Raw genomic sequence first — 14,470 nt, forward strand, 5'->3', positions numbered from 1 at the left:
AGTCAGATGCTTAACTGACTGCACCACCCAGGCATCCCCAGCAAAAGATTTAAAGACTTAAGGAGAGATAAATTGGGGATAGTATTCCTCTTGTTCTTTTCTGCCAGTTGTAGAGGTTGCTGGATTTTTCCAAGAATCCCTATGATAGTTCTGATGCCTCTAGGCCACCAATAACTTTATTTTCCCCTTCCTGCCATCCTTCCTTCTGTCTCTTGCTCTTTGTGACCTTTAGACATGCTCCTTTAGACTGCAGCCTTTCCAAAGTTGCTAGTTCCTGGGTACCTCACCATTTCTTATTGATTTCTTTCAAGTGTGGTTTCTGCCCACACTTCTGTAACTAGTCCCTTTTTTAAATTAGGTTCAGTTAAACCCTTTCGAGTGTTTTCTCTCTTTTTGGCCAAAACTCTGACCTATTTGTCCCTCAACCTGGAAAACTTCCCCCACTATCCAGCCTAGAACATGCCTGCCCACCCTTGAAGACTGAAGACATAATTCACAAAAAGGCTTCTTCAACACCCTCTTCTGTGTGCCTGTAGAATTTTGAATATATATTGTGATGAAATTATACTTTTGTGAACTGTTTACCCTCTCACTATTTTGAGTCCCTCAAAGACAGGACGTGATTTATGCCCCTTGGTATTTCCAGAGCCCAATACAATGCCTGAACACTAATCATTTGATAAATGTTGATTGAGTGAATCAACGATTAGAGTAAATTACTCATCAGTGTAAGTGAGAAATTTATTAAGAAGGATAGCAGTAGATGATCATTTAGTTCAATCTTTTTCCCAATAGAATAATCCTCTTGTGGAAAAATACAGATTAAGAAAACTAATGGAAAAAATGGTGATTATTAGATCATTCTTATTTTCTTTTTGGTGGCAGGAGTAGATAGTCCTGAGCACAGTTTTTGTTTTTTTAAGTTGTTTTTAAATTTAAAAAAAAAACACACACACACAGAGAAACCAGACCAACTAGTGCTTGATATATATCAAAATCAAAACACTTCTGTCCATGGAGCTTTTCCAAAGAACAGGCAGAGATGCTTGGGGATATTTTGTTTACTTCACTGTGGCATGTGTACTGCCTTCCCCAGGGTGCAATAATCAGGGCTGATCAACAGCCAGAGGAGCTTGGAACCACTTGTTCAGTTTCATTGACCTATAAACCACTTCTGAGATTTGTCTCGTTAGATTCTTTTTTATTTTGTATGTGAATGTGGGCATTTATGTATTTAATATAGGTTCACTTGGTATATCTATTATAAAATCAGACTTGGATTTAGAGAATAAATTTTTAAAAATTAATGAGACTGAGAACTATTCAATTGGTGCAAGTCAAGAATAAAGCATAAGTTTTATTCTTCTTTTATGCTTTTGTCTGTTTTTTATTGGTCATAATCTCCACAGTGACACTATATATCCCATTAAATTGCACTGAAATATTTTAGCTGTTTCATTTTTAAACCCAGGTGTCTGACTATAAATAATTTTCTACTTGAATGCATTATATTTTTAATAAATATTTTAAAGACATATAAATTGTTTGAGGCATAGCTGCCTAGAGTTTGGCTTTTCAAACAAAGATACTTTTGAGGGTGAAAAGAGGCACTTTTAATAATTGTCTCAGGATGATAGGCTTAATTAAAGTGAGACAATCCATGACAACTGGGACATATGCATGTCCTCAAGTATATTCCCCAGCCCTTACTGTGGTGCCTAAATTTTCCATCATTACAGTCTTGTTTCAGATGTGAAGATTCTGACTCCAGGAATATGCCTTCTGAATTATAGATAAATTACATAGGAATATGAATACATTAATCTATTATCAGTCATTAAAATTTAGCAAAAATAACTGGTTAACTTGGTCCAGAGATGGCTCTATACCAGGAGTCAGCAAACTCTTCCAAGAAGGGCCAGCTAAGAAATACTTCAGGCTTTGTGGCCCATATGGTCTCTGTTGGAGCTACTCAACTCTACTGCTAGAGCAAAAGACAGCCACAGGTGATATTTAATTAATGAGTAAGCTGTGTTAAAATGAAACTTTATGAAAACAGGTGGTGGGGCAGATTTGGCCCATAGACTCTTTTGCCCATCCCTGCTCTAGAGGAATGAGAGGCAAGCAGATCAGTCTGCATTTCCAGAAATGTATTACTTCTCCACTGTTCCTTCTTGCTGGCCTCAACATGGACCAAGTCCCATGCGCATGTCGTCTTTAAGGGCCTAATATTCTGATGACTTTGAGGTTCATTGGTGGTGAGTCTAATCTCAAATTGCCCTAAATTCAGAAAATCTGTAAAGAGATGCCACCAGAAACCCTGGGTTCCCAGCTATATGGTCTAGACTAGGATTTCTGTGATAAATCCATTCTAAAATGGACTTGCAGCCCTTCATGGGTCACCTGGAATCAGACTAACTTTCTACACCTAAGGCTTTTTTTTTTTTAAAGTTTTTCCCCTTTAAAATATTATTTAAAAGTTAGAGACCTTATTTATTATTTTTTGATATCTCTCTTTGCTATCCAGTGTACACTACTATGCCTTAGATAATCAATATTAACCAAAGACAGTCAACATTATTCTCATTTTTTCTGCTAAAGACACAAGAACCTGTGACTTATCACACAAAGTACAAAATAAGGGAACATAATCTATAACACTGCCCTTACTTCTGACACTAATTATAAGTTCCAAGGTTCCCAAGATCACCCTCAGTCTCAATAATTTGCTAAAAGGGGTCACAGAACTTACAGAAAGCTGTTATACTCATGGTTATGATTTATTATGGGGAAACATAGATTAAAATCAGCCAAAGGAGAGCTATATGGGCAAGGTCCAGGAAGGTTCCAAATGTGGAACTTCTAGTTGTCCTCTGTCTCCATAGAGTCATGGGTAGCATTAACTTCTCTCAGCAATGATATGTGACAATGTGCATGATGAAGTATTACCAACCAGGAAAAGTCACCCAAGACTTGGCATCCAGAGATCTTTATTGACGCTTAATCACCAAAATTTACAATAGCTAACCTCAGTCTCCATTCCCTCCAGAGGTCAAGTGATACCACATGACCCAAAGGTGCACCCCACCCCCGAACCACATTGTTGTGTGGCTCAAATTACATTGTTCTATCTGGCTGGCCCAAGGTCCTCAGGTCAACAAAGATATTTTTTCAAGACTGGACATTCCAGGGGCTTAGAGCTTACCTCTCAGGAGCTAAGAGTAAAGGCCAGATACTTTCTTTGCTAAAGTTAATTCTTTATTACACACAAGGTCAACACTGTGGTTCAAGAACCCAGCATCAGACTTTGGCCGGGATATCATAGACTGGTTTATTGGGGGATATAACTAGTACTCTCCATGATAGAGAGTGATAATCCTAAAGGATAATCCTTGACTTTCCCTTGACTCATTAAATTGAATTTAGAAAACAAAAACAATAAAATAAAACAAAATATTTGACCCTGTTTTTCTTTATAGCGTATGGTTTATATTGAAATAAAAAGTTCTAACATTTTAGAAAAAAAGTGTTTTTTCCTTTTAGTAGTTTTAAAAGGTCCTCTTTTACATATGAGGAGTTCAAACACATTTCATCAAGAGATTATTTGTTTATCTACTTCTCATTCTAGATCTATAAATTTTATAGCTTTAGAATTCCAGAATTTTCGATTCCATTTCTTTTCTTTCTTTTTTTTTTTTATTCCATTTCTTATAAAAGCACTATCCTTGAGCAGATTTTTTTAAAAAAATTAAACATTCTTTGAAGATTTTTATTCTCTTTTAATCTCTGGATATTATATTTCCTAGGTTTGTCTTCCTAAGATGTGGAAAGCAGAAGTTCACTTATTATTTTAGGAAGTGGTAGTTTTGAGGAGCCAGGGCAGATGAAGCTCCCTACCACACAGTAAACATCTTGCATTCAGAGGTTTTTTTTCCCTTTACTTTTCCACATGTAGCCCCAGGTCCTGTGCTACTTGATGTGTACAGGCACTCAGTATCTCTCTGTTGTGTGAAAAAACAATTTTCAAAAAGTTAGAAACCTAACCCTTGCAGAAATCTGAAGCAAGCATGTACCAAAATCTTGTTTAACTCATCAAAGAGAGAAATCAAGGGGGGTGGTAAAGTAAATTCTAAAATAGGTACTGAAAGAATGCTAGGGTAGGATTGCTAGGTTAGATTTCTAAAATGGTTGCTATCATCCAGGACAATAAAATTGTTAACTATGGGCTTACCTTTACTACTGCACAGAAATCATTTGTATTTCTACTCGGATAAAATTCATTTGCATTTCCACTTGAATAAAATTCATTTGTGTGGTGTCAAGCTGTTCTTTGTGGCCTTAATGCCTGTACTCACCTTGCTTGTTTTGAACTTTTACCTAGTTATTGCCCATTCTGGGTACCCATCCCCTCATGATGACTTTCCCATTTTACCCCTTCCTCTCCATGTTGACCCAGTTACATTCAGATTACCAAAGAGCAGGCTTCTCAAATGGCACAAGCTACCATAGCCCTGACCCTAATACAGGTACTTACCATGGGTCCTTGCTCTGCTCTTTCCCTGCCTGCAGTGACCAAACTTTGGGCTTTGGGTGACTTTATGTGGTCCTGTGAGCATATCATACTCCCCTCTCTAGGATTTTTTTTTTTCTCTCTAGGATTTGTGATGAATTCTTTAATTTCTCCAAATATAATTTTGGTGGATGTGTCAGAGTGATCCTTAATGACCCCACAAGGGGGCCTTACTCCCTCATATGCAACCCAATTTGCATTACTATCAGTTTTTCAGAAAGTAATATCTATCCTTTTAGAGTTGTAAAGTACTCCAATCAAAAGTAAAAGAGAAGCCAAATGAAGTATTGTTGGGGAGTTTAATCTCATCTGTCAGGTTAGAAAAATAAAAGCATCTCCTGTTCGAGGGGTGCCTGGGTGGCTCAGTCAGTTAAGCATCTGACTCTTGATTTGGGCTCCAGTCATGATCTCAGAATCGTGAGATCCAGCCCTCTGTTGGGCTCTGCACACTGGGCACATACCCTGCATAAGTTTCTCTTTCCCTCTCCCCCTCCCACTTGCACTCTTTCTCTCTCTCTCTCTCTAAAAAAAGAAAAAAAAAAAGTTTTGATTTCCAAATGCAGAAACAATAGTTTATTGGTATTTTGATTAGCCAAGTATTTTACTTCAAGTTTACTTTTAGCCTGTGTTTATTTAAATTCAGGCATTAATGGGTACTCAAAAAATATTTATAGAATTGATAAATAAAGGCAGAGTTTATCTGACTATTCTGACTTTGAAGGAATCACATCCAGATAATTTGGTGTCACAATCTTGCTCCTGTTTATAAAAGCAGTGGTAGTGGGGAAACTGGGGCTATAGAATCAGACTGACATGGTTCAAATCGCAATTCTGCAGTGTGTTGGTTGTATGGTTTCCAGAAAACCACTTAACCCCTCTGAGCCTTAATTTCCCTTCAATAAAATGGGCATAATAATATTTACCATGCCAGGATATTTTAGTCATCGATACCTACATAAAGGATTGGTCATAATGTATGTGAAATGTCTCATACATATTTGGAGCAAAAAGGGAGAATATGGTTGTCTTAGTTCAGGCTACTATAAGAAATTAATACACAATGGATGGCTTAAAGAACATATATTTCTCACAATGCTGGAGACTGGGAAGACCAAGATCAAGGCACTAGCAAATCTGATGCCTGGTGCGGGCACTTTTCCTGATTTGTAGATGGCCATCTTCTCATTGTATCCCCAAATAGCAAAGAAAAGGAGAAGCAAGCTCTCTCTGCCTCTTCTTATAAAAGCATCAGTTCCTTATGGGGGGCTTCACCCTCATGACCTAATCACCTCTCAAAGACCCCATCTCCAAATACCGTCACATTGAAAATTAGGGTTTCAGCTAATGAATTTGGGGGAACTACAAACATATAGTCCATAGCAACAGCATAAACATGATAAAATAGGGAAAGAATTTTCTGTCATTAACAAAATAATGGAAAGAAATCACAAATGATGAGAGATCAAAGTAGAGCTAGAGGATTAACTCCCCCTTTTAAAATCTGTGACAATTTTGTATTATGCAAACATAAATGAAATGCTACTACTTTTTACCTTATTATTGTTTTAACTTTAAAAATTATTTGGAGTATAGTTCAAGGGATTTATTATTTGGTGATAGCTTATAGTTTATTTGTGGCTTGATAGCCTTTTGAGGCCCAAGAATATTGCAAGTAGATGAGGATTCCTCAGTGATTGGTTTCTGTTTAAATCCTCAATTAAGATTAGTGTTCTGGTTATCTTTTCTGTGTAACAAACCCAAAGTTTAGAGGCTTAAATCAATCATATTATGCCCACAGATCTGTGGATCAGAAATTTGGAGAGGGTACCACAAGGAGGATGGCCTGACTCTTTTCAGGATATCTGAGGCCTCACACTGTTGGAAAAACATAGAGATCAGGGATGACTTAAGGGCTGGGAACTGGAATCATCTGCAGATTTGTTCACTCATATGTCTGACTCCTAGACTGGAAGGACTTAAAGACTGGCTGCTGACCAGAGTATCTACACATGGCTTTTCTATGTGGTTTGCCTCCCTTTCAGCAGAGTGGCCTTAGGGCAGTTGAACATGGTGTCTTGGGGCCCCAGACACAAGTATTTCATCAGATGACACAGAGGGTGTATTGCCTTTTATGACAATCTCAGAAGGTACATCATGTCCATTCTATATACTCTGTTGGTCAAAGTGGTCAGAAACCCACTTAGATTCAAGGGGGTGGGAATATAGACCCTACCACTTGGTAGGAGGGTGGCAGGGTCGTATTGTAGTGAAGAGTGTGGGGTAGGAGATATTGTTGTGACCATCTTTAGAAAACAAATTTGGCCACAATGAATGATTTTGTAGAGGCTTAGTTCACACTGGAATATGAAATGAAATGTGTGCTCTAGTTGTCAAGGGCATTTTCTTGCAATTGGTCTACTGTCACTCCCCTGCATTTGGCTAGTCACACACAATTTTCTTTGTGATGGGCTTTTCTTTTCTTTTATCCTTTTCCTAATGTTGCATTTTCTTAGTTTGGGTTCATTACCTCACTGATAAAGCTGTTTTAATATTTAATCTATTCCCAGTTTCCAAATCATTTTCTCAGGTGCCCATCAATTCCTCATAAGTGGTTAATTTAAAAGGCCTTTGAAGCATGACTGCATCCAGCTAAGGCAAATCTAAATGTCAGCCTTGGAAGCATCCAGTGACATTCAGATGACTCCTTTCAGTATAAGCCTCATTTTTCTATCATGTGGTATAGTTTGTCAAAAGAGGACCAGAAATGGTGCTTTTCCTACTCAACATTTTTAATGTTGTTGAAAGAACTGGCACTCTAGAATCAAGCAGACATGCTTTGATCCAGGTGCCCCATTTAGCTGTGTGAAATTGAGCAAGTTTCTTAAAAATTATGGGTTAGTTTCCTCATCTATACACTGAGAATAAAAATCCCTGCTTTATAGAGCTGTACTAAGGAACTTAAATAGTCCAAGAAGCTTCTGATGTAGAGCCTGGAGTATAATAAGAACTCAATAGCTAATAAGAAGAAAAACTATCTTTACACTTTCTGTGTCCAAACTTTTCTTTCAGAGTAGTAAGCTTGATCGTGTTCTTGCACGGAATATTCTGGTTTCACAAGATGAGTGAGGGAGGAAGTATCCACACCAGGGATGATCCTTGAAGAAGATGGCTTTCTCTTCTTTACCCTTGGAGCAGGAAGTGGGAGGGCGGGTGGCAACAAAATGTTCACCTGAGAACAATGATAAACCAGGGAAGACGACCTCAGGAGCATGGGGTCAATGGAGGGCATCCTTTTCAAGGTTTTGTCTCTACCTTCTTCTCCAAAGGACAATAAAAATTTTAAAATGTTTTCAAATGAGATGTCCCTTGGCAAGATTGCCACAAAATAGTATACTCCTCATTGTAAATACATAACACAATAAATTTTCCCCCCAATGTTTGTTTGTTTTTGTTTCTTAAATTCCACAAAATTCCACATATGAGTGGGAAAAAGGAGAGGCAAACCAAGAAACAGACTCATAGCTATAGAGAACATACTGATGGTTACCAGAGGGAAGGGGTGGGGTGGAGGATGGGTAAATAGGTGATGGGGATTAAGGAGGGCACTTGTGATGAACACTGGCTATTGTATGGAAGTGTCGAACCACTAAATTCTATACCTGAAACTAATACTACGCTATATGTTAATTAACTGGAATTTAAAGAAAAACTTGAAAAATATATGCATATTTAGTAAAATGTATTAAAACGTTGGCAATGTATGCTATGTTGAAAGTAAAATCCAAAATGAGAGTTGATGGTGGGCACAGGATCTCTAAGTGCGTGTAGACTTTAGGATTGAGGCTGCCATCTGGGCAGAAGTTGAAGCAGATATGGAGAGAAAGTGATACAAGAAGCAGGGAGGAAGAGAAGGAGGGAGAGAGGGAGACAGAGAGGTGGGAGGCAAGAATGAGAGAAGAGATGTAAGTCATAGCCCCCTCTTGGCTCATTTCCTTCCCATGAGTTCTGCAAGAAACTTTTGTTCCTTAAAATCAGTCTCACTTTACTTAGGCTGGCTCAAATGGCTTCTGCTTCTTACAACGGAAGGGTGTAGTGAGTTGATTTCTCTGTCTCCATTTCTGAGCCCACCAAATGCATTGTTGGACTAGGTGCTGTTTAATGATTTTTTTGGCTCCCTGATTTCTTTTATTTCTTTTATTTCACCATGCCTAACATGGCACCTTGTACACCATGGATGTCTAGTAGATATCTATCAACATAAAAAAAATGTGGGGTAGAATTTTCTTCCTCTGTCCCTTGAGATTTCTCCACTTAAAATTGCTCTTTAATCTCCAATTATTATAATAATCATTGTAAAGATGAAAGTGTTAATTGCATTATTTTAACCTACAAGAAAGCTCTAATTGACTTGAATTTATGTCTTTCTGTGTGGCAGGTGGTGAAGTTTACCAAATCCTTTGAATTGATGTCCCCAAAGTGCAGCGCTGATGCTGAGAACAGGTAGGGCTTGTAAGTTTCAGGTTTGTCTTTTGCTTCTTGTCTTCAGTCTGTGGTGTTGGCAGCATCGTGTAATTCTTTGAGGATAGGAGTTCTTTCTTTAGATCAGCAAGTGCAGCCAAATATCATCACTCTTCTGTATTTCATGGCTTAAAGAAAAACTGCTGCCTTTGTATGTCAACTATATTTCAATAGTAAATATTTTCAAGAAACTATAGATTAAAAATACATGTGTCTACATTGCAGGATAAAACTACAAGTGAATAAAGTAAATTTTGAGATATTCCCCCAACTACACAGACAGCCTAATTTTCGGCTTTATTCTGGCCCTTTGCTTCTCTTCCTCCCTTTTGCTTGCTCATATTTGTCCAATAATATATACCCTTGGGAAAGAGTGAGTTTCCAGTAACTCATTTTTTGTTCCGTTGATGTCTTTGAAGTAAAGGTGAGAGTTGGGGACAATCAGTGAATTTCTGTTACCTTTGCAGTTCTTTGAATGCTGGTTGGGCTGCTACAAAAATAGACTCTGTTTACTGTTTACTTTGGTCACTTCTAGAGGAAGGGCTAAAAAATAGTGAAACTGACCAAAATGCAAAAATATGGGAAAGACAATAAAATACTTATGGCGGCATGATGATGATAATGATGTTAATACTGATACCAATGCAGCAAGATAAGCAGCTTCCAATAGTTGAATGCTAAGTGTGCCAGGTTCTATCTAAAGGCTTTATATACATTTAATCCTATGAAGTCAGCATCGTTACCCCCTGCATATCAGAAAAAAACAAGGTTTAGTGAGTTTAAGTGACTTGTTACAAGTCCTGCAGGCAGTAAGTGGTAGCCACATCCAAGGACAGGGTCACCTAGATAGAACTCTCCCAACCTCTGAACTTTGATCCCATTGCCACACATAATTTACATCCTGGCAGTTAATCTCATACAGTGAATGCCTCTTGGGTTAATATTCCCCAAATCTGGCCCTATCAATCAGAATCAAACTTGGAGAACTTGATAAAAACAATTCCCAGAACCTGAACTGAGAGATTTTGATTCAATATGTTGAAACTGAAGTCCTAAAGATCTATATATTCAAAGGGCTCCCTGGGTACTACCTGCTTCAAGATGTAATATTCAAGGGTAATTTGATTTTATATATCCATCATTGCCTTAAGTTCAGGAAATAGAAATCAGCACATTAAAATCGACACTTCATTTAGTTGCTTTAATTTTTATCCAGTGCATGAAATTTAAAAGAGGCCTTTGCTACATTATAGGGCTTTCTTGAAAAGGCAAAATTATAGGAACAGAAAGCAGATCAGTAGTTTCCAGGAGCCAGAGATGAAGAGAGGGATATACGATGAAGGGGCCCAGGGGAATTTGGGGATGTGATGGAATCGTTCTATTATCTTGCTGTGGTGGTGGTTGTATGACTACATTTATCAAAATTTGCAGAACCATACACTAAAAAGGGTAAATTATACCTTAAGATAGGGGGAAAAGAGGCCTTTCATAGGAGGTTTTCATTTTCATACAAATATATTTATGTCCACATCTATATCTAATGTAAGTGAATCTATACCTAAAAGTAATATATTTAGACATAGAGAGTTACTAGTGGTGTACTGAGCAGGTTTCCCAAAGTTTTCATGTAAAATAACGTGAAATGCACTAGAAAAAAACATGTATTCATACTTAGTCCTTGAGCTAGTCACCGCCCTCACATAAGCCCTCCCTCATGTATGAAGGGGGCAAGTTTTATGGAGTTATGAAATGCAACCTTTGAAATTCTAATGCTTCAATATTGTTCTTTTTTATGCTACGGAATGTATCCTCCTGGTTACTACAGGGTTATATATTTCTGATCTTTTGATTATTTTTAATGATGAAAGAACTTCCATGTCAAAACAGAATGACCCAAGGCCCAGTGTGCCCTTGGCAAACTTTCTGATAATAAAGAAAGAAGGAAAGAAAGAAAGGTCCCGATTTTCTTTAAGAGACATTTGAAAAGTGCCTTTGAACTTTGACATTATGAAATAGTACTCTCCATCATTCTATTTGTGGCCTTTAAATTAATGTAGAATGTTCATTTATCTCAGAAGACCTTTCCTGAATTGTCTAGTAATTTCCCTCTTGTAGATGTGGGTTCCTTCAGTCATTTATTGGAATTTGAAGGAATAAAGACAAGTGGCCTAAGCATTTACTTCGCCAGAGGCTGTGGAAGAGACATTGAAACAGGCTAGGAGTCTACAAATCACAGCGTACACTCAGCACGTTGTAAATCTTTCCTTTAACCTTTCATCACTTAACATCTTCACTGTAGATAATGTCCATTAGATACCTTAGTCCTCTGGACATCATTCAGAGTTATAATAGGATAGCTTTTGAAGATATTGTCTACGGCTTCATGCAACAGTGTTTCAGGGTACAGTTTAATTCTGGTGAATTCTGGCTTAAGGCTTCCTAATTTTTATAGACAGTCCTTCAAGATTAAAAAAAAACAAACAAAAAACAGTTATGTTGCTGACTCATCATTTTTGCATGTTACCCTATAGGGCTAACTCCTTTGTCATGGCCACACTCCTCTTGGTCTTCATGTAATTAATACTAAGCAGTTTGACAGTAAGACATGATTTGATCCATTTCTCTCCATGAGGGATGTACCTCCTCTGGGGCACCCTTGACAACTCCTCCAGTGATAAAATTCTCACTGTGTTACCATGGGCTTTTTTCTACTGATAGCATTTTCTAATTGTTAGAAGAGACTTTTACATTCCTTTAACTTCCACCTATTTGTCCTGAATTTGTCCATTAAAGATAGTTCTTTCATTAATTTTATTCCTTTATTCAATAGCCATTTGTTGAATACCTACTCTGTGCTGGGAACTATATAGGTAATGGGGCTACAGAGATTTTTTTAAAAACCAGCAGTCTGCCTTCAAGGATCTCAAGGCCAAGGAACAGAGGTAGGAGAGTAGGTTAAGAATATACTATAGCCATAACTAGATTTCACCAGGCCTCCAAACCATGGCTATAAGTAAAGTCACATTAAGAGTGATAATTTATATTTGGCTGCTTGGTCATTTCTGCTTTGAAGTGTAAGACCCTCCAGCCCTTTGCAAAGGTCACTCTTAAAGTAGTTCTGGGAGTCTCCAGGATTTAAACAAACAAAAACAAAATAATTTTGTTGCTGACTCATCATTTTCCCAAGTGTCCACTCCTAAAACCTCTCCCCCTAGATATAACAGAGCAGCATCTGCTGGGCATGGGCCTCCTCACACACTCCAGAATTCATTGCACTGTCTCAAAGGCACTGGTGGCCTTTTCAAATCTGAGCAAGGCTGGCTAATGAGTGCATAAGTGGGAAGAGGGCTCACTTTCCCTACCATGTGTTATAGTTTGTTGTTTGGCCCCTAAACTGCCTTGCATACACTCCATTTTTTTCCAAATCTTTCAATTCCTAAAGCTTTTATCTGTAGCCCTTCTTTTTCCATAGGACTTGAACTAAGTCTATGGGAACAGGCTTAGGAACCAGAACTTGAATTGAGGGCCAGCCATTAAGTTGATCTCTTGGTTTCCCCACCTTACTTTCATATTGGCCATCAGGCTTAGAGCCTCAAAACCTCCACCTCACAGTCCATTTCCATTTTTGCAATTATCTTGTGCAAATAAATGCCTTCTCATGTACAGATGTGTCTCAGTTTAGGCTCATATGTCCCATTATCAAGTAAATCAGTGCCTGCAAACCAATTCAATACTTTCTATAAAAGGTTTATTGCCAGGTGGTATTTTAATAGAGAACTCATCTGGATAAAAATGGAAGGTGATGTTCAGGGAAAACTCTTAGATGTTGTGAAACTTCAGTTAGGTCCTGTAGGAAAATGGAAAGTTAGTGACACTGCTACCTTCCAGGAAGAGGAAACATCGTAAACAGAGGCACAGAGGTGAGAAAGCTAACAAGGCATGTTTCAGGATCTTTAATTTGGGCTGTGAGCTACTGTCACAAAGGTCATCATAATTGATGGTGGTGACCCTTAACTCCCCATAAGGACACCCAGCTAATTGGAATGCCAACTGACTGGGGCAAGGATTTTTTTGGGTCTTGAAATGCTTAAACTCTTTTGATTGTCCTGGAGACTGGCTACATGTTTACTCATAGGAGTTAACCACAGACAGTGACATACTGAGATTTGTGTCTTGAGAACTCACCTGGGCATTAGAATGGGAGAAGGACTAGAGGAATGGCAAACTAAAGCCACCAAGGGATTACTGCCTCACCCCAGTGGCACTGGCTCAATACTGGAAGACTGCCATGGATCCGCTGTGCTTACATCTGCTTTTCTTAGATGATTTTTATACTTCATGTCTCCAGACTTTTTCCACTATTTACATTCTCCCCTGGATATGCCCCAGCTTGCCTGAGTCTTTCTTAAAGTGATGTTTTCCAGAATGGGACATACTTTCCAATTTTTTTCACAATCAGAACAGATCAGAAAGAGATATGTACCTCAGTTTTTCAGAACACAGTACTGTTAATGCAGTTTATTTACAGTCATCTTGTGTTATCAATGCTGACTTATTTTTAAAAATGGTTTTATCTGATTCATGTGATACTCCACCTCCTCAGATCTTGCTGTTAGAACCTTTCCTATGGGGCAGCCTGGGTGGCTGTGGTTTGGCACCACCTTCGGCCCAGGGCGTGATCCTGGAAACCTGGGATCGAGTCCCATGTCGGGCTCCCTGCATGGAGCCTGCTTCTCCTTCTGCCTGTGTCTCTGCCTCTCTCTCTCTCTCTGTGTGTCTCTCATGAATAAATAAATAAATAAAATCTTTAAAAAAAATGGAACCTTTCCTATGAAGCCTAATTTAAGAATATTTAGTGAACCAGCCTGAATAAACTTTCTTGGGTCTCTTCAAACTTTGAGAACCTCTTTTCTATCCTCAGTGGGAACAGGTAGTTTGAATAATCATGTGTACCTTAGAAATGGAAAACGCACATTTATGGACATCTTAACAGAAATTTTCATTTAGTTTGAAATATATTTGGCCAAATTTTGTTGATGTATCTCCTAGGCATAAGTTTGGATGCTGCTTTGGAAATTATACTTTCTCAGCTGTGCTACATAAGATATTTTTTTAAAGCCAAATGTCTATAATTTCTAGAAGGTAACAACTGACTAAAGGGGAATTTTTCACATTTAATGGAATATAGTGGAAATATTGTTATTTAAAATCTGAGCTCTGTAGCCACTTTGGCCTTCTGAGAATAAGGGAGTAGTGGGGACAGAATTTATTTTAGTGGGAAGCAATCCTTTTTTTTTTTAAGCTTAATCTTTATGCTATATTTTTCATTTGTTGTGACTGGAAGGAGAGGAGAAAAATAAAGCTAGCAATCTCGGAGCAGCT

General features: G+C 38.1%; 1 protein-coding gene across 1 annotated transcript in view; it reads left to right on the forward strand.

Moving 5' to 3' along the window:
• The window catches only part of PDE11A (phosphodiesterase 11A), a 376,450-nt gene that overhangs the window by 148,994 nt on the left and 212,986 nt on the right, over positions 1-14,470 (forward strand). The window contains exon 5 of the mRNA XM_055308352.1: positions 9,006-9,070. Within this exon, the coding sequence (XP_055164327.1) occupies positions 9,006-9,070 (65 nt within the window). The remainder of the gene's footprint in view (positions 1-9,005; positions 9,071-14,470) is intronic.

This window comes from Nyctereutes procyonoides, unplaced genomic scaffold, assembly GCF_905146905.1.
Source record: "Nyctereutes procyonoides isolate TBG_1078 unplaced genomic scaffold, NYPRO_anot_genome, whole genome shotgun sequence".
Classification (NCBI taxonomy): Eukaryota; Metazoa; Chordata; class Mammalia; order Carnivora; family Canidae; genus Nyctereutes; species Nyctereutes procyonoides.